At 36.6% G+C, this 22,221-nt stretch overlaps 1 protein-coding gene across 9 annotated transcripts in view; it reads left to right on the forward strand.

Annotated features, from left to right (window-relative positions):
• The window catches only part of LOC137238021 (sterile alpha motif domain-containing protein 5-like), an 801,561-nt gene that overhangs the window by 389,091 nt on the left and 390,249 nt on the right, over positions 1-22,221 (forward strand). Inside the window, exon 3 of one of the 9 annotated variants that reach the window (XM_067762533.1) lies at positions 7,867-8,368. The exons of the other annotated variants lie outside the window; for them this stretch is intronic. Coding sequence (XP_067618634.1) covers positions 7,867-7,881 — 15 coding nt within the window. The 3' untranslated portion in view covers positions 7,882-8,368. Of the gene's footprint in view, positions 1-7,866; positions 8,369-22,221 lie in introns of those variants that run through there. 9 annotated transcript variants of the gene reach the window in all.

Genomic DNA, 22,221 nt, shown 5'->3' on the forward strand with positions numbered 1-22,221 from the left:
ATACTGTGTAGATTCTTTCTCTGCTGGACTACAGGTTGATTGCATTTACACTGACTTTTCCAAAGCTTTTGATAGAGTTCCTCACACAGTTCTGATAAAAAAATTAAGCTGTATCGGTTTTCATTCAACGTTTCTTTTGTGGATTCGTTCTTATTTAAGTAATAGACACTGCGTTGTTACCATTGATGGGAAAATGTCTAGTCCGTTCGTTGCGACTTCTGGCGTTCCCCAGGGAAGTATACTAGGCCCACTTTTATCTATATTATTTATTAATGACATCAGCAGTTGTTTTTCGTTTGCAAAGTGTTTACTTTATGCAGATGACTTAAAAATATTCTCAGCTATTAAATCGCAAGAAGATGCCATAAAGCTGCAGGATGATATAAATAAGCTTCACCAATGGTGCCTGAACTCCTGTCTCTCTTTAAATACGCAAAAATGCTTCCAAATAGTTTATTCAAAATCAACTAACAATTTCTCTACAAAATACAGTATATCTAACTGTGAACTTCAATGTGTTGACGAGATTAAAGACCTGGGTGTCGTTTTTGACAAAAGGTTTTCCTTCATTAATCACATTAACTACGTAACGTCGAAAGCATATTCTATGCTCGGATTTGTAAGGCGCAATGCTTCAAAATTCTCAGACCCCTATACCTTTAAGGTGCTCTACACGTCATACGTTAGATCTCACATTGAATATGCTGTCTTCATTTGGAGACCAAGCAACCGAACGGCCATTTGTAGAATTGAGAGAATTCAAAAAATTTTCCTTAAATATGCCCTTCGCCCGTTAAACTTTTCGGAGCCGATTCCTTCCTACTCTGCACGTCTTTTACTTTTAAGCCTCAAGTCTTTGGAAAATCGTAGATCTATACTGTGCTTGTCATTCATGTATAACGTTATTAATGGCTACATTGATTGCCCTTATTTGCTGGAAAGGATTCGATTTAATGTTCCCCAAAGATCTCTCAGAAATTCCTTTCCATTTTATTACGATTATTTCAGAACGAATTACGCTGGTAATGCTCCCATTACGCGTGCTATTCGGGAGCTTAACTCAATAAGTAATTCCGTTGCTCTTGATTTTTCTATACAAAGAGCTGAATTTATGAATATTTTGAAGTCTGCTTTCTAAGTAAACCGATTACTTTTAGGCATAAGTATTTTTTAAATTTTCCTTGTATCATAGTCTGTAAGGATTAAAATTCATAGACTTAAACAAATAAATAAATAAAAGTGGTTGTAGGTGGCTTGCTTTTGAAAATTAGTCTATACAGAGAAATTTTAACTTTTACCCCCTTGTAACACCCTTCAACCGTCCCCAAACGGGACCAAAATATATATATCATATTTTTGATCCAATTATTACCTTCTGAAGGAGTGAGATTGAAAAAAATTTATAAGGAGCACCCTAATGTACATATGTATATATAAATATACATAATAAGAGCATTTAGGCACGTGTCGATTTTCTGGACAATGTGTGGCCGATCTCCCTCAATTATAAAACAATTCATTGACGTCGTGGTGAAATCTGTTAACTTTACTTTTCACTCAAAACTGTTTTTTGGACATGCTGGTAATAGAAAAGTGTGTGTTTAATTTTTAGGATTGCTCATGATTACTAAGGAATAAAAACCTGCTAGCCCCAGCAAAATTGTGAAAATCAGTTAACTCCAAATATTCTTAAGTTTTTTCGTTCTGTTGTAAAATTTTGTTTGATGGAGTAACCAGATTTTACCGCATCGTCGATGAATCGATGTTTGACCTTGTTTTTATATAGCATGATTATCTTCATTTGCATACTCAACTTCAAATCTCTCATCACATAGCAGGATTTACCATAAAATGTTTCCTCTTGATAATCGGTAATTAGTAATGCGAATATTTTTTCATAAAAAATTCCACCTTTAGAGTGTAATCTAAAATTGGAAGCACAAAATAAAAAAGAAACATGAAAATTTGACAGAAAATAGTATAGTTCCCAGGGATTGGACATATGTAAACACTTAGATTATCTTTTGACTATTTATTGTAGATTAAGGCATTTGTAAACGTGGTCAGTAAATCGACTTGTGTAAAAAAAAAGCTTTTACAATACTGCAAAAATTTAAAACTTTTTAATAAAATTTACTCCAAAATTTTATTTTGCAATATAATACCTTCTACTCATCTTCAATAATTGATTTCATATTAATTGAAAAGAAACAAACCGCAAAAGCGAGCCTAATCGAATCAGCTTTTGCAAAGTTATAATTTTAAACAATGATAATAATTTTTTTCACATGCATGTGATATTTTTGCATTTAATAAGTTGGAGCATTCCACGGTTGGTACATCACCGGTAATTAATTATCGAATTAATACCAACCATTTTAAATATCAATCCCTTGTGGGTACAGATGAGCCAGTATACCAAATTTCGTAAAGATATCGCAATGTTCGCTCAAGTTATCGTGTGAACAGACGAGTAGGCATGACCCTTTTCAATCCTGATAATTTTGATATAAGAAAGTGTTTATCTATCTCGTTTCCTTTTACGTGCTTCCGCTATCCAATCAAAGTCATATTACCCTCGTGTACAAGCACACACTGGGTATAAAAACAGAAATAATTTTTGGTAATTCTTGTATCAGAGTTTGTTAAATCAATGAAAAAATGTAAATAAGTTTATTCGAAAAAAATTAAGCGTAAAAATTAAGCTGTTCATATTTGCAGAGATATAATTTAACCTGGGTCGATTTGTATGGACAAAAGTTAACCGATATCGCGCCATCGATTTTTCGATAGGATTTGGGATCAGGAAAGAAAGTTTCACTACGCATACCCAAAAAAATAATTTTGGAGCCTGCGAAAGGTCAATTTTTCGGCCAAAACACTCCTCAAAACCTAAGAAAATTTTTTTTTTCAAAAAACTGTTATCGGGGAGTGTTTTGGTCGAAAAATTTACGCTTTCACCATTTTTTTGGGTATGCGTAGTGGAAATTTTTTTCCTGAGCCCAAATCCTATCGAAAAATCGATGGTGCCATACCGGTTAATAAATCGAACCAGTCTAATATACATACATGTACAGAGAAACCCTTCTTAACGCGCATATAGTTGCGGTCAAAACTGTGATAGTGCTTATGACATGGTCACTCATATATATGTTTTATATTTTCCGGAATGGAGTAAAATGAAGAAGAATAGCAAACAAAAAAAGAAATAAAATAAAATTAATTGTTTAAAATATGATTGTGCCGATCACTAGTTTATGGTGCGCAAAATTAAAATATTCTATCTCTGGGATTTCTCACCAACAACCAATAAAAAATAAATGCAAGGCGCGATATATCTCCGAAGAGAATAAGGCCGAATTTCTCTTCCATTTTGCGTCAATTTGCTTCTTTCTCAATTTCCTCTACGAATTGGCGGGATGGGACCTTCATATTTTACGCCGACTTCGAACGACATCTGCAAGGCAGATGAATTTTTACTGGGAAACTTTTTGTGGCAAAAGTACGCTCGGAGTGTTTGCCAAATCACTGCCGAGGGGCGGGGCCGTTTAGAAAGTCTTTTTCCAATTGAAACAACTTCTTTCTAAATTTTTGATGTTGCTTTACCCGAGAATCTTTGGTGTGGTAGACGGAGCAAGCTACCACCATAACACGGCAGCTGCCCCTTTGTGTTCTACATGAAAAAATTGCACGGAGTTCTCAAAACATTTTAACAAGTTGCGTGTCCATCATTAACATGCTATGTATTTATTGAGAAAAATAAAAAACGCTTTCATATCGCGATAAAATTTAAATCTGAAATATTAACATGGACAAAATAAGTTCAAATAAGAGTACATACCCTTCAAAAAATATTGCGACTAATCCCTAAAGAGAGCGGTCTCCGATTGATCCCTTTTGTCTACATTGTTGAAATAAGTTAAATAAACAAGATTATTGGTGATTGATTCGAATTATTTTAGCAAAATGTGAAGCCCTATACCGAGCCTAAATGACTTGGACCATATTTTTAATTATCGTCGGCCCTCATCTCTTAGAATGAGTTGGCGACTTAATAATTTTTTTACATACATAGATGTATATAAAAATTTGTTCAAGCTTTAATATTGCATTTAAAGTCTACATAACCTCGTACCATACGAAAACAAGCACTATTTCATGATAACAAGGATAAGTCTTCATTCGTTCCCATATGGTTACATAGGCGATTGGTCCTATCGTTCCCTTTCGGGTATAAATTGGTACAATTAGTGTCTTCGTAGGATATGCTCAAACAAAAGAGATCAGTTCAACGCATAAAAAGAGGTCAAAACTGGCATTAATCGCATACTCCTTTGCGACTCATTGCGGACTCATCCTAGACCGCATTTTTGCAGGGTAATTACAGAAAATATTCGATTTATGTATTTCATGTGCCATGCACTGAATGTTAAATATTTGAATGAAGATAGAGCAAACAAGTTCTCGTTTTTGCTACATTTTGGTTGATATGTTTCTACATGAGAAGTAGAAGTAAGTACATTTTCCAACAATTTGGTATGCGAATTGCATGTAATTCTCTGTAAAATAAGGGCAACAGGTTAATTTCTCTCTTGTTTTCATATCAGTAGATAAGCTAATACATAGTACCTACATATTAAGGGTCCATGAAGTAAACACAAACCAAATGAACATACTTAAGCAGTTGAAATAAACTGCAAGCAGTACTTTAGGCTCATTAATAAAGTAATATGAATAGGTAGAGGTTGGTTGAGAGCGGAATAAGAAAAAATTGTTGCAACATAAGTAAAACATTGAGATATGAGAATTGACATGTAAAATTTCAAAGGAAATTGCTTATGATATCCTACGTCGAATGTGGATTATATTCATTACGAAAGGTAAATAAGAAATTATTTTTTTCCAAATTGATTAGAATGAAACAATGTTCTCTAATATGTTTGTTCTTAGATTGTTCTTAAAAGATGAATGTGCGATTGCAATGTAGTGCATTCTGGTAAATAGAAGTTACCTGAGGAATTAATTAGTTTTCTTAGTAGGAAAAACTAAGATGGTTATGTGATCAGAAAAAACTTTGCAGAGAATCGCAAAACTTCCAAACTAGCAGAACAGAACTATAGGTACATGTATTTCTAATTCTGTCCTATCTCACTGCTTTTAACTCACACTTTAATCACTGTGATGTTCTATGTAATCGCAATTACCCCTCTTTGCATACCTACAGAAGGTGTTCTGAACTAAATAAATTGAAGGTTTTACATACACTTTGATTAATTGAAAGAAATATAGCTCAGATTTTAGCGCTATAGGCACATGGCATGTAACGGTATTTGCGAAAACGTCATTTTGTTTTGAACAAAAGGCAAATTATCTTTCGATCTTTAGAATCAAATCTGCTCAAAGAACATAGCTAACACTAATCCAAAAGCGTTTTTTATACTCAGCGTGCTTTGCATACAGAATATATTGTAAGGAATATTAGCAGCACTAAGGGATACTATCATCTCTAAGCCGATGCTAAGCAGTCACTTGTATGCACATCAATAATTCAATCATTATGTCTACACATATGTACGTACACGCAGCGGAGAAGCAATGCACAATCACATGCATAAATCTGAGATACTCCCGAAATAATGCAATGGTTGTGCAAGTGTCACTCACACATACAAGCACATGGGGTTTGAGAGAAGCTATAAAATCATTCATCTGTGGTTACAGCTGAGTAATTTTATAGCTGATTACTAACTAGTAAGTTCTGGAAATAGAAAAGCCTATAAATATGCAACGAGGAAATCAGACAGTATTAAAGGCAGCAACAGTAGAGGCGCGACAATCAGTTTCATTTAAGCAAGCTATTGGTTGTGAAGTGTCAGTGTTATTGTGAAGTACTTTAATAAAGGCCATTTTGCATTATTAAATATTGGAGTTATTTATTCAACAGTTTAGCGATACGAACGTTAGTAGAAGGTCGCAAATAAGAGGAATTGCACTAAATTCGTTACATTATTAACTTTGATTGGATAACGGTTGGTTGTACAGGTATAAAAGAAATGGAGATAGATACATACTTCCCTATATTAAAATGATCAGTATCGAAAAAAAATTTATTGAGCCATGTCCGCCCGTCAGCCCGTCTGTCTTTCAACACGATAACTTGAGTAAATATTGAGATATCTTCACCAAATTTGGTACACGAGCTTACCTAGACCCAGAAGAGATTCGTATTGAAAATGAGCGAAATCGGATGATAAGCACGCCCACTTTTTATATATATAACATTTTGGAAAACACAAGAAACCCGATTATTTAGTAAATAATACACCTAAAATGTTTAAATTTGACGTGTGGACTGATATTGAGACTCTTGATAAAAATTTGACAACATTTTTTAAAATGCGAGTGGCACCGCCCATTTGTAATAAAATCAATTTTACAAATGTCATTAATCATAAATAAAAATCGTTAAACCTATCGTAACAAAATTCGGCAGAGAGGTTGCTTTTACTATGAGGAATACTTTGGAGAAAAATTAACTAAATCGGATAAGGACCACGCCCACTTTTATATAGAAGATTTTTAAAAGGGTTGTGGACGAAACTAATAAGCTATATCTTAGCAAAAAAGAGCTTTGTATCAATGGTATTTCATTTCCCAAGTGGATTTATAACAATAAATAGGAAAAACTTTAAATTAAAAAAAAATGGGCGTGGCACCGCCCCTTTTATGACTAAGCAATTTTCTACGAGCCATAACCCGAAGAAAAATTTATATATCGTTACAAAATTGGGTACATATATTTTCCTTATAGCACGAAATATTTCTAGAAAAAATGGATGAGATCGGTTAAAGAACACGCCCACTTTTATAAAAAAGATTTTTAAAAGGGTCGTGGACGAAAATAATAAGCTATATCTTAGCAAAAAAGAGCTTTGTATAAATAGAATTTTACTTTCTAAATTGAATTATAACATTAAATTGGAAAACACCAAAATTTTTGAAAATGGGTGTGGCACCGCCTCTTTTATTAGTAAGCAATTTTCAATGTTGGCGGCCACCGTGGTGTGATGGTAACGTGCTCCGCCTACCACACCGTGAACCCAGGGCAAAGCAACATCAAAAACTTTAGATATAAGGTTTTTCGATTAGAAGAAAATTTTTCTATGCGGGGTCGCCCCTCGGCACTGTTTGGCAAGCGCTCCGGATGTATTTCTGCCATGAAAAGCTCTCAGTGATAACACATCTGCCTTGCAGATGCCGTTCGGAGTCGGAATAAAGCATATAGGTCCCGTCCGGCCAATTTGTAGGGAAAATCAAGAGAAGCACGACGCAAATTGGAATGGAAGCTCGGTCTTAGATCTCTTCGGAGGTTATCGCGCCTTACATTTATTTTATTTATAATTTTCTATGTTTCGGAAGCCATAACTCGAAGAAAAATTAACATATCGTAATGAAATTGTGTACACATATTTTCCTTATAGCAGAAAATATTTCTAGTAAAAATGGACGGGATCGGTTAAAGACCACGGAAACTTAGATATAAAACAAGTTTAAAAGGGTCGTATACTAGAATAGTAAGCTATGACTTAGCAAAAAATTGTTTTGAATCAATGATATTACACTTACCAAGTTTTATTGTAAGAGCAAATGGGGAGAAATTTTTTTTAAACCGGCGGTGCCACGTGATATGTAGAAAAGTAATTTATCTGAAATGAAATGTACAATTGAAGCCAACTTGGATACCTTTACTTGTTAAAATTAAATCTTAAATTTCAACTATCCCTATTAGTACTAAAAGGTGTTTACTAGATTTTAGTTTTTAATAATTTAAACTTATCTGTATTTGGTCTCTTTCTTTCTTTACAGGTAAGTGTGCATTAAACTGAACTTCGAACATGGTATAAATAATTAGTAAGTATATAAATTTAAATATCTAATATTTTAATTTAAATCATATCATTTGACTTTGAATAATCTTTTTTTTAATTAACCCAAACAGCTATTAACTAAGCGGTATTTTATTTTCTTCCAAATAATTTTAACTTACTTCTTTAATAGAGCTTTGCGTGCGATAATTGAGAAGTTAGAGTTAAACTTTGCTTTTCCCCATTCCAAGATAATTTCTTATAGTTTCAATTAATAATAACGAGCATAAATAAAACTAACCAACATTAATTTAGAGCCTTGAGTTCTTATATTAAACCAATGTTCTCAGGCTGAAGTGTGGCTTTTAAGAAATAACGCATACGATTTAAGAAGTACGCTGATTCTCAAATTGACCTATAATACGACTCAAGACAAACCTACTCGTATCATTATAACGGATATTCTGAATGGACACTTCCTCCTAGCGTAACATGCTTTTAAATTAGGCAAGTCAATAATATCAGATATAGGAATCGCGGTTTGGCGGAGGAAACAATCAAGCACGTCTTTGCGCTCATGCTCGGCGCTTGGCAGGCTAAGTGACGCAGCTATCAGATCTGGATGTGACATGGCTTCTAGAAAGGGTCTGGTATTTGTCAATATACAAAAGTTGTTTTATAACATATGTAGGTCCTGGATTTTTATAAGGGTCTATGTGAGGTTCTTACGGAGCGGCCAGTTCAACCTAACCTAACCTTAAAAGTCAGGCGGCGATGAAGGCAATAACCTCACACAGTACTTCATCAAGAAGTGTTTTTGAATAAAAAGAAGCATTGCGAAAACTTCCGTCATGCCGAAACATCTTTACTGTGTTCCTGGTCATAAGGGATAGAAGGCCGGTTTGTTGGCAAAGGAGGGTGCAGCACTCGCCGAAACGACAAAAGATGGTCCACATTGTTTGGGAAATTCAAAAGGAGACAGGAGTTGCATATCATCCATCAAGCAGGAAAGGCGTGGACAAAATCCCAGGGACGGAGTTATTCTATAACATAATTCCTGGCACCTAACTCTTGTACATCCGTGTGGTCGTCAAACAAATCATGGTAATACTATGTACACATTCAGTCTACATAGGTGAGGTCTTTATTGACCGGCTACTTCAACGTAACTACAAACTCTCGCTTCATTGTTATTTGTTACAAGATACTTGTAAACTTCTATTGTGTATATTTTCACATAAATATGTATCACTTTTCGTATTTGAGAGAACTTTTCTTGCCCATCATCAATATACAAAATCTAACACGTGTTTCATTGATGAATGTGACTTTAATGAGTACTTCAATGTGTCGAAAAGTGATTAATTAACTTCGTTAACTTTTCTTCTGGTAGTAGTGAGTTGAACAAGAATTGTGTTTAGAAAAACATTCTACAAAGTCTGAGTTCATTTCTTTATTGGCATGTGCGTTTATCCACTCAAGTATTTGAATCCTTTCAAAGGCTTACTTACTCACAACGAAATTGGCTGCATTTGACTGTCAATCTTTCCAATTTCTTCTCAAATTCTCTTTGGCGATTTCTGGCTATTTTGCAATTAGTCAGCATGTGAGTGGTTTGCTTTGCTTACAACATTCGATATTCTAACTTGATATACTCAACTAGACATCATTAGAACTAGAGAGTGCTATTGAAATTAGTAGCGAAATGTAAATTACAATTTTAGATATGTATGAATCTATGTATATATGTAAATTGAGATAGTGCAGTGAGAAGAAATTGGCTCGTACAAATGCAATTAAGAAACCAATTTCGACAAGGAAAATCACAAATTCACACTCACACACACACATACACACATACGAGATAATTAAGTGCTTGCAAAGAGGCATAGAAAGTGCATACACAGTCACATTCGCACACGCACACACACATACGTCCGCGGGTGTAATCGCATTTTCAAAGGATTTACTCAAAAGAAAACGGTACAAATGATATAGTGAATTATTTGGTAAAAAAGGTCGAATAGAGAAAGCTTAAAAGCTCACAGTCACGAGTTAGCCACCCAAGTTACTTAGAAAGTTAACTACAATATTTGAAGTTGTTGAGCCAAAGCGAAAATTACACAAAGGACTCGCGGATGTATATGCAGAGATACAGAAATAAACTAGATAATAGATCCACACAAACACACACAAGAACATTTAAAAGCTAGTAGAGTTATACCCAGTTTTACTAGAAGAAAGTGTTACGTATGAATGGAGGTATTGATTCTTCCGTGTGGGACTTGGTTACCCCAATTCTTGCCTGCTATACAAGTCGACGAAGTTTATACTCTGTTTAACTGGCTTGTCCGTGAGATTCTGACATAGACTGAAATAGTCCTTAGTGTTACCAGAAGTTTGTTTAATAACCGTCCTCTTGGTAAATACAAGAAGGTTTCTAGGGACTATGCCACATGATATCATCGACCTAAATACCCGCGCCTTTAGTTCTGCTTACTCCAAACTGGAAAAAGAGGCGATAAAGATGAGTTTGATGGTGAATGATGACAAAACGAAGTACCTGCTGTCATCGAGCAAAGATTCAGCGCATATGCACCTGGCAACCATGCTACTGTTTGCAGCCATAATTTCGATACAGTAAAAGACTTCGTTTGTTTGGGAACCAGCATCAAAACTAGCAACAACATCAGCTCTGAAATCCAGCGAAGAATCACTCTTGCCAATAACGGCTACTTTGGACTAGGTAGGCAATTGAAAAGTAAAGTCCTCTCTCGGCATACGAAAATCATACTCTACAAGTCACTTATCGTTCCCGTCCTGCTATATGGTGCAGAAGCATGGACCATGACAACATTAGATGAAACGGCTCTGGGAGTGTTCGAGAGAAAAGTTCTTCAAAAGATTTATGGACTCTACGCGTTGGCGATGGCGAGTACCGAAGAAGATTTAACGATGAGCTGTACGAGCTATAAGCAGACATCAACATAGTCCAGCGAATTAAAACGCAGCGGCTGCGCTGGCTAGGCCATGTTATGGAATGAAAGATGATGCTCCGGCCAAGAAAGTGTTTCTATCGCAACCCGCCTATGGAAGCAGAGCTAGAGGGCGGCCCCCAATCCGTTGGAAGTACCAGGTGGAAAACGATTTAAACTCCGCCGGTTGGCGGAGCGAAGGAGCGACTGGCGCGCATTGTTGGACGCCCATAACCGTTTAGACGGTTAAGCGCCAATTAAGTAAGTAAGTAATGTCACTTCCTTTTTCTAGATCTGATAACTATATATTTTTCTAATACCAGGGGTATTAGCATGGCAAGCGCAGGACCCGAGCATAAAACGTGCTTGATCGCTTCCTTCTCCAACGCTCACTTTCCACATCTGCTTTCAATGACTAGGCCTAATTAAAATCATGTGAAGCTAAAAGGTCGGAAAATCCGTGATGAGTCTACAGTCCTTTATTTTTAATGATAAGAGTAACGTTGTAAGTGTAAGATTGTAAGACCTACACATGATATTTGACACTTGAAAGTCCTGCCCTTCGTTTTACGCCTTTCCCGCTTGGCCGATCATGTGCACCTCTCGCCTTCTCTTCATCTCGACAGATTGGACGTCCTGCTTGTGCGCTTTTTTATTCCCATTTATTCTCACAAGCCCTGAGTTCTAGTATAAATGTATGCTATCCCAACTGTCTGAGACTGGTAAGATGAACAATGAGCTACTGCATATTTGTTTTTATTTACATTTAAGTATTAAAAATTGCTCCTAGGGAGAGGTTAAAGTTCAGATTAAGAGTTTGTGGCCGTAGGTAGAAGGATCCGAGTAAATTTACCTTATCTAAGCGACTGTGTGTACTGTAGTGTACCCTGTAGTACCCTGTGAGAGATCATACGTTTTGGATCTGAGTTTGGCTGATATTCTTTTCGACGGCTGGTCCTTGCTGTGTTGGAGACATTGAATTAAATTTTGTCTAATTTTCCAGTTACCTTACTGCAAGAAAAATACTGGTAAAATGAACCGAATTATAGGTAAATTATCTGTTGCAAATAACTATTATGCGAACTTAACAAATTGTTGATTCAACAGCAAACTCAATAAGAAAAACTTTTCATTATACCCAAGCCATAGCTCTGTTAATTTACCAATTGTGGCTCTCTGCCTAACAGTACCAATGAAAAATATAAAAATAACAGATTTCCCCCAAGATTTATATAACAAGGAAGACTATTGATACTACAGTCAAATAACCAATGAAGTCAGTACCTGTAGCAAAAACCCAGTAAGATTTATCTGTAATTTTTACAGAATATTGTTAACTGGATACCAAAATTCAAGGTCTGTTAGTGCAACAAACCCAATTTGTTGATCTTGCTAGCGTTTTGATGTCACGTTATGCGTTTTGGTGAGCCCACACAAAGTCTGAAGTAGCACTTATGTAGCACGCTGTTTGGACAGATGGTCGCCCGTTTATTAAACTTTGTTTGTTAGCTTGTTAACTGAAAACCTGTCTGGCTGCTTTACATAAAAGTAAACGATTCTTCGTCGTCATTCTATACCGCAAAATTCAAAATGCACGTAAAAGATAGTATGACACCATCTTTCGGTATCGAGTTCGTGAAGTTCAGCCCATGAATAACAGCACCCATCTTATTATCAACAAAATTTAACACCTCCGAAGCTCGTGAGATTCTAAGCATCTGTAAATTCCTTATCAATTAAAAAATATTTTATTTAACGCGGCCTATTTCTCTATCACAAATGCGAGGGCAACTGCAAGGGCCGATGTAACGATTTTTGCTCCTTCGTGCTTTTCGTTCACTAGACCCGAAGAAATCGCGCGCTACTTTGTTTAAAGCAGCCTCAAGATATGCATTCTTCATCAGTATAACCCCTGATTTTTGTTGCTTCCTAGAGTTTCTTCTGGAAGTTATAGTTCAGATACAATCGCCTGGTATCGCATCATCTTGCTATGGTACGCAGCGCGTGTTACATATGGTAGGATATTCCCACTTGTATCCCTGAAATGAAGATCATCAAGAAGGAGGTTGTATATCGCTAGGGTGTGCAGAAAATAGAAGAGAGCGTACACCCGTGATGGCATCCCCGCAATTGAATAATTTGTCATTGTTTAAACAATACTTCGCTTCGGTATATTGAGCGATCACTCCAGAAATTTTCGTAACATCCTCTGCTGTAATGTCTGGAAATAATTGCTTAATAACAAGAGTCCCCCGCTGTAGGGGAAGATACAGACTGCGCGTCGATAAGTTTTCGGGCCAGCACATGTTTATCTCTATCAAACAGCTGAGTTATGTGTGACCAGATCGTGGTGCAGTGTTTGCAGAGATATCTTTTTATCACTTTAGGAGGTGTCCGGATTTCAAACCATTCAGCAGAAACTACTTATTTAGCATCTTCCTGCTCTCTTTTAACAGGAATGTCGCGTGGTGCAAGATCGACTGATCGACAAGTGCTGCTAGCAACCTATTGATAATTTTGCCTGCGTCTTGTACTTTGGAGTCAAATGGGGATGCCTGCATATTGATGGAGAGTATTTTCCAAACGTCACACAGAATGATCAATTTTTGTTCCGCGATAGTTTCAGGTTACGTGAGGTGAAAAAACCGGAACGACTAGAGGAATCACAGTTTATTTTGAAAGCAGAGTTCATCTCCGTCATTGACTTTGCTCCGCTAAGTTTGAGACTGATTTTGTAAAGTTTGTATTGTGCATGAGTTCATAAGTATATTCAAGACCTGCACCATGCTCGTGTTACTTTTATACTCAGTGTGCTTTGCACACAGAGTATATTATCTTTGATTGGGTAACGGTTGGTTGTACAGGTATAAAGGAATCGAGGTAGATATAGACCTCCATATATCAAAATCATCAGTATCGAAAAAAAAATTTGATTGAGCCATGTCCGCCCGTCCGTGCGTCTGTCCGTTAACACGATAACTTGAGTAAATATTGAGATATATTCACCAAATTCGGTGCACGAGCTTATCTGACCCAGAATAGATTGGTATTGAAAATGAGCAAAATCGGATGATAACCACGCCCACTTTTTATATATGTATATAACATTTTGGAAAACACAAAAAACCTGATTATTTAGTAAATAATACATCTAGAATGTTGTGTTGAAGTTTAACGTGTGGACTGATACTGAGACTCTTGATGAAAATTTTAAAAAAATATTTAAAATGGGCGTGGCACTGCCCACTTCTGATAAAATAAATTTTACAAATATTATTAATCATTAATAAAAAATCGTTAAACCTATCGTAACACAATTCGGCGGAGAGGTTTCCTTTGCTGTAAGGAATGCTTTGAAGAAAAATTAACGAAATTGGTTAAGGATCACGCCCACTTTTATATAAAAGATTTTTAAAAGGGTCGTGGACGAATAAAATAAGCTATATATTAGCAAAAAAGAGCTTTATATCAATGGGAAATGAAATACCCAAGTGTATTTATAACAATAAATAGGAACAACTTAAAATTAAACAAGTAAGGAAGGTTAAGTTCGGGTGTAACCGAACATTACATACTCAGTTGAGAGCTATGGTGACAACATAAGGGAAAATAACCATGTAGGAAAATGAACCGAGGGAAACCCTGGAATGTGTTTGTATGACATGTGTATCAAATGAAAGGCATTAAAGAGTATTTTATGACGGAGTGGGCCATAGTTCTATAGGTGGACGCCATTTAGGGATATCGCCATAAAGGTGGATAAGGGTTGACTCTAGAATTTGTTTGTACGATATGGGTATCAAATGAAAGGTGTTAATGAGTATTTTAAAAGGGAGTAGTCCTTAGTTCCATAGGTGGACACCGTTTCAAGATATCTCCATAAAGGTGGACCAGGGGTGACCCTAGAATTTGTTTGTACGATATGGGTATCAAATTACAATATGGGCATCAAACGAAAGGTGTTAATGAGCATTTTAAAAGGGAATGGGCCTTAGTTCTATAGGTGGACGCCTTTTCGAGTTATGGCAATAAAGGTGGACCAGGGGTGACTCTAGACTTTGTTTGTACGATATGGGTATCAAATGAAAGGTGTTAATGAGTATTTTTAAAAGGTAGTGGGCCTTCGTTCTATAGGTGGTCGCCTTTTCGAGATATCGCCATAAAAGTGGACCAGTGGTGACTCTAGAATATGTTTGTACGATATTGGTATCAAATTAAAGGTATTAATGAGAGTTTTAAAAGGGAGTAGTTGTATATGTGAAGGCGTTTTCCAGATATCAACCAAAATGTGGACCAGTGTGACCCAGAACATCATCTGTTGGATACCGCTAATTTATTTATATATGTAATACCTGCCAAGATTTCAAGGGTTTTTTATTTCGCCCTGCAGAACTTTTTCATTTTCTTCTACTTAATATGGTAGGAGTCACAACCATTTTACAAAGTTTTTTCTAAAGTTATATTTCGCGTCAAAAAACCAATCCAATTACCACGTTTCATCCCTTTTTTCGTATTTGGTATAGAATTATGGAATTTTTCGAAATTTTCGATATCGAACAAGTGGGCGTGGTCATTGTCGGATTTCGATCATTTTTCATACCAAGATAAAGTGAGTTCAAGTAAGTACGTGAACTAAGTTCAGTAAAGATATGTCGATTTTTGCTCTAGTTATCGTGTTAACGGCCATGCGGAAGGACAGACGGAGGACTGTGTATAAAAACTGGGCGTGGCTTCAGCTGATTTCGCCAATTTGCACAAAAAACAGTTAACGTTATAAAATCTATGCCCCTACCAAATTTCAAAGGGATTGGTAAATTTTTGTTCGATTTATGGCATTAAAAGTATCCTAGAAAAATTAAATGAAAAAGGGCGGAGCCACGCCCATTTTGAAATTTTCTTTTATTTTTGTATTTTGTTGCACCATATCATTACTGGAGTTGAATGTTGACATAATTTACTTATATACTGTAAAGATATTAAATTTTTTGTTAAAATTTTACTTAAAAAAAATTTTTTTTAGTGGGCGTGGTCCTTCTCCGATTTTGCCAATTTATATTAAGCGTACATACAGTAATAGGAGTAACGTTCCAGCCAAATTTCATCATGATATCATCAACGACTGCCAAATTACAGCTTGCAAAAGTTTTAAATTACCTTCTTTTAAAAGTTGGCGGTGCCACGCCCACTGTCCAAAATTTTACAAATCACCTACCAAATTTCATCGCTTTATCTGTCTTTGGTAATGAATTATTGCACTTTTTCGGTTTTTCGAAATTTTCGATATCGGAAAAGTGGGCGTGGTTATAGTCCGATATCGTTCATTTAAATAGCGATCTGAGATGAGTGCTCAGGAACCTACATACCAAATTTCATCAAGATACCTCAAGTTATCGTGTTAACGGACGGACGGACGGACGGACGGAAATGGCTCAATCAAATGTTTTTTCGATACTGATGATTTTGATATATGGAAGTCTATACCTATCTCGATTCATTTATACCTGTACAACCAACCGTTGTCCAATCAAACTTAATATTCTCTGTGAGCTCTGCTCAACTGAGTATAAAAAAATGTGCGTGGCACCGCCCCTTTTATGACTAAGCAATTTTCTCTGTTTCGGGAGCCATAACTCGAACAAAAATTAACGGATCGTAATAACATTTGGTACAAAAATTTTCCCTATAGCAGGAAATATTTCTGGATGAGATCGGTTAAAGACCACGCCCACTTTTATATAACAAATTTTTAAAAGGGTCGTAGATGAATAAAATAAGCTATATCCTAGCGAAAAAGAGCTTTGTATCAATAGAATTTTACTTTCTAAACTGAATTATAACATTAAATTTCAAAACACTAAAATTTTTGAAAATGGGTGTGGCACCGCCCCTTTTATGACTAAGCAACTTTCTATGTTTCGGGAGCCATAACTCGAAGAAAAATTAACATATCGTAATGAAATTGTGTACACATATTTTCCTTATAGCAGAAAATATTTCTAGTAAAAATGGACGGGATCGGTTAAAGACATTTTTTTTAACGGGCGGTGCCACGTGCTATGTAAAAAACTAATTTATCTGAAATGAAATGTACAATTGAAGCTCACAATCAGCGTGAGTTAAACCCTTTCGGTTACACCCGAACTTAGACACCTTTACTTGTTAAGTATGTAATTTATGGAACTCTTAATACAGTTCAGCGAAGAGTCTCACAAAAAAAAAAAGATTTTTATTAAAGCAATAATATTTCAACGATTCCCTATAACCGTTTCGGCGTTATTATTTAAAACGCTACTTCATATACATACATATGTGCTGGATAGAGTCCACAGCTGGGTGTACAATGTTCGATTTCAACTGAACTTAGACTTTCTTACTTGTTTTAATATTCGCATGCAAGCAACGAAGAGGCCAACCAAAAAGCCAACTGACACGCATAATAGTGAACGAATGTGGCCGGAACTAACTACAAAGCACCAGCCATTCGGGAATTCCACGGCATGTGGAAGGATGAAGGCTTTTGAAATGTGTCAAGTCATTCGAATATCTATTTGTAAGTGTATGAGTTAACGGCGGTTGAAAATATCACCGACTTTCACAGCAGCAACGCCGCAATATGCTACCACTTCAGTAGCAGCGTGATACAACGAAAAGCATAAACTGACGACGCCATTACAAGTTGGCTACATAATGACAACTTTGCCGATGAGAGCGATGAATGCTGTAAGCTAAGTAGCGCACAGTGGTGTAAACTAGCAACATATATCTTAAGCACAGGTGTAAGTGCAACGATTGCCTGGCAAACTTTCTTTAAGATCGTGACCGCAAATTCTTCGTAGCACAGATGTGTGGATGTGTCTTTGATGCACGAAACTAATTGCTAATCGGAACACTGGATTTATGTCTGCAGTCAATCAAACGTTATTAGCGTGTTTGTGATTAGGCGACGGCTTTATGTTTTATGGAATGCACGATTATACGTCCGAAACCGGTTACTTTTTCAAAACCGGTTAACTTTTCAAACCCGGTAAACTTTTCAAACACGGTTAACTTTTCAAAACCGGTTACTTTTTAAAGCCGGTTACATTTTCAAAACCGGTTAGTTTATTTTAAACCAACTGCATTTTCGAAACCGGATACTTTAACATAATCTGGAACTTTTTCGTAACGTTGCACTTTCTAAAAAGGTTGTTTTTTCATAACTTTGCACTTTCTAAAAATCGTTTTTTTTTTTCAGAAAAGGTAACTTTTTCAGAAAAGGTAACTTATTCAAAACCAGATACTCTTTCAAAACCTGTTAATTTTTCAAAACCGGTTGCTATTTCAAAACGGGTTACTTGTTCAAAACGGGTTACTTTTTCAAAACCGATCACAGTTCCAAAACCGGTTACTTTTTCGAAAGCGGTAATTACTTTCCAAAGCGGTAACTTTTTCAAAACCGGTTACTTTTTCAAAAACCAGTTCCTTTTTCAAAACCAGATCGATTTTCAAAATCGGTCACCTTTTCAAAACCGGTTACTTTTTAAAACCAACTACATTTTCATCGATTACCTTTTCAAAACCGTTTACTTTTTCAAAATCGGTAACTTTGTAAGCCTATTACATTTTCAAAATCGATTACCTTTTTAAAGCCGGTTACTTTTTCAAAATCGCTTACTTAGTTTAAAACCGTTTAAACTTTGTTCAAAATCTATTAGTTTTTCAATACTGGTTACCTATTTAAAATCGATTACTTTTTTAAAAATGATTACTTTTTCAAAACGGGTTACTATTCAACAATCGATTACTTTTTCAAAATCGGTTACTTTGTTCAAAATTTATTTGTTTTTCAATACTGGTTACTTTTTTAAAATCGATTACTTTTTCAAAACGGGGTACCTTTCAGAAACCGTTCAACTTTTCAAAATCGGTCGTTTATTAAAAAGTTATTATTTTTAAAACCGTTTAGTACATTTTAAATGAACTGAATTTTCGAAACCGTTACTGTTACTGTTACATAACGTGGAACTTTTACATAATCTGGGAATCTGGGACTTTTTCATAACTAGATTTCTTATTATAACCTGGAACATAATCAGTTCCGTTTTTGGAATAGGGTAATTAACAGGGACCAAGCTGTGATGCAGAACCAGGCGCTTTTTAGAGCCATTTTATTCTTTAGATCAAGCTACTGTTTAAGATCTCTCTCTCTCTTTTTTGTATGCTCTGTGAAGTGGTGAAATGAGAAAAAAAAGTTAAAACAAAAATGTAATCAAATTTATTCCAATTTTTATAATACATCGCCACACAAAACATTGCTTTTCAGGACCGGGTACTTTTTAGGAAATTTACATAAACGCTTTAGTCGCTTCAAAGCGGATAACGCGACAAGGCGTTATATTGTTATGTTATGGTGATGTCAAAGCAAAGCAACGCGACTGCTCTTAGCACTTTTCCGAAACCGTGTGCGGTTTTGCAGCAAGATATCATTTAAGAACCGCGTATGTTTTCTTTATTTGTTATTTTTCTCCAATTGGGCGCGATAAAAGTTTTAAACTTTATTAAAGTGACTATAACTAATATTTTCTATGAACTTGAAGGAACACAAACTTATTCTAAAAGGTTTCGAATACCTTACTAACTACCATCCCTAGATTCTATCGAGATAAACCAGGAATGGTTCAGAAACCCTCCCGAAAGCCTTGCGGTATGAACTTAAATTATAATCAATCGATGATATAAAGCAATACCGAAATGGTCCCGATCTAGACCTTGAGTACTTATAATCAGAAGTTCTCCCAAAGCAACCCAAGTAGTCTCGAAATAATCACCACTTTTTTCAAAAATAATCCCACGTTGAGCCACCTACATATCTGAACTATTACTTGTCCCGATGTAACTCGGAAAATGCTTCGAAATTACAGACGCGAAATCTATGTAGAGAACTTATTTTACTTTTTTCCACCTTAAATTATTGTTTCCACTTTAACTTTCTTCCCATTTTTTTATCACCTTCTGCCACTGTACCTTGCCCATTGTTATTTAGTCAGACAGTGTGCGTTGCTTGTGTAGTACTTCTAATTGGAAAAGCATGAAAACGCAGGAAAATTGCAATTGAATTCGTTGAGTGGCATGCAACGCAATTAACCTACTCGCATTCATATGAAAATATTGTCATATATGTATGTATGTATGTAAAGAAATGTGTTATAGGTATACGTATGAAGAATTACATATGTATATGTGCAGCCAAATTCCACAAAGGGGTCTGGCGAAAGTCTTTCCATGCTATCCTAATATGTCCGTATGCATATCTGCCACTGCAACGTTAGTTTTGTTCGCGTTGCGGTATGTGGGTGGCATGTGGCAAGCGGTATGCCACAGGCGGTACGTTCCAAGTGACAAATGTGAAAATCAACCAACTGCAAAAATGTGCGTTCAAAAAAAAAAAAAAAAAAAAAACCGGTAAAATGGTCGCCTGCATGAACATCAGACAAACTTGAAAAGATGATTGTTACGTAGAAGGTATTTTTAAATCGGCGAAATGCGTGGGTGCACCAGTTGACTGGTTGACTGAGTAGCTACGTTGACGGGTTGATTTTTAAGTTTTGACTGACGGTTATCTGCATGTGGACGGACACATACATAGTAAGCTATAGTTATATTTGGCTATGTATTCGGTTGATTCGCCGACTTGGAAATCAAAAACAAAAAGCGAAAATCAAAGAGCCAAACAAAGGACGTGTGTTCGTCGCATGCGGAGATATCGCAAGGCTTCAAAAACCTCGAAAATGGACTGTGCAAAATCATTTGTAGACTGACTATACGTGTATAGCAAGATAGTACTTTTGGTTGTTCCTTGCACATTACACAGAATCGCATGAGCAAGATGCGATGGTAAGTCCGTGAAATGAAATAAGAATACCAGCCTTTAGTGGAACTAAATGTGTGCAATAGAAAGGGTGAATCCAACGCAGTGCCAACATTTATCACAACGCACATTAAAGTATATTCCGGTGCAAAAGAGGGTTTGCTTATTTACCTAATTGGCGCTTAACCGTTTAAACGATTATGGCCGTTTAACAACGCGCGCCAGTCGCTTCTTCGCTGTTCTAACTGGCGACTATTGGTAACACCAGCGGAGTGGCAGCCGCCCACTTCTTTTTATTCAGTAGGGAGTTCCGATAAAAATACTTTCTTAGCCGGAGACAGGCAAAAGAAATGTTTAAGCTGACAAAGCTTGCCTGAATGAGTATAGGGATCTATTGACGACTTACAAACGTAAAATTTCCACAGCGAAGAGAGTACCATGACAAACTTCCCGTGCATACATCGAGTGCTCCAGCAAAACAGCCCGATTGCGGAAAGTCCTAGCAAGGGAAAACATAGTCAAGGCATTAATAAAGAAAGAGAACAGGGAACGGTCACGTAATAGTGAGGGGTCCCTTGAGTTGCTTTTCGACACACAGTTTAGAGAGCCAGCACACAGCGCATACATTTCGATCACGTGGCGGGTAGTGCCGGCTTCACTGAGCGTTACCAAGATCGAATGGGCTGTCATGATTTTCTATAAGTTTAAGTTGCCAGGACAGACGGCATATTGTCAGTCTTGCCAATTGGACGAAGCCTAAGCTAAGAGGGATGAGCCTGTATGAGAAGCTTCGTAAAAAATATCTAGGAATCATCCTAAGCAGCAAGTTGACGTAGAAGCTCAACGTGGAGGATAAAGTGAATGAAGAAGGTCTCGACACCACTTTATGGATGTAAAAGAAAGCTGGGGTGACATGGGGTATATCGCCCTCTCTCTTTCATTGGGTATTTGCAGATATTGCAAGGACTATGCTGTACTATGGAGTACCTGTTTGGTGGACAGCCACGTTAAAAAAAATCTACCTCAAAAAATTAGATGCGATATGGAGGCTATCAATGCATAGCATTACGGTAGCCCTGAAAACAATCCCGATGGCTGCACTGTATACCATTCTGCACATTCTACCTGTAGACCTGGTGGCAAAGAACGTAGCGTTAACAACCCCAAAGATGCTCAGGGCCTGTGGGCAGCTCGAGCGCAGATCATACGGCCTTCGAAGTATAGCGTCACCAAGTACAGAACGAACAGACTCCCTGATTCCGTATCGGCGTTTCAAAAGGGACTCTTATAGACACAATAGAGGTGGGTGATTGGCAGAAGGGTGCCTTAAAGGCGAACAAGGCGATACACGTGTGCAACGATGGTTCGCAAGTAGTGGGTGGAACAGTTAATAGTGCTGGTCTGGAAATAAACAGATCCCACAAGTTTCCAGATCACTGTAGCGTTTTTTAGTCGAAAGTAGTAGCCGTAACTGCAACAAAATAGCTAAGACTGCAGCCAAGCAGCAAATATACGTCCCATTAGATTCGGCCTG

Source organism: Eurosta solidaginis, chromosome 1, assembly GCF_040869045.1.
Source record: "Eurosta solidaginis isolate ZX-2024a chromosome 1, ASM4086904v1, whole genome shotgun sequence".
In the NCBI taxonomy this organism is placed as follows: Eukaryota; Metazoa; Arthropoda; class Insecta; order Diptera; family Tephritidae; genus Eurosta; species Eurosta solidaginis.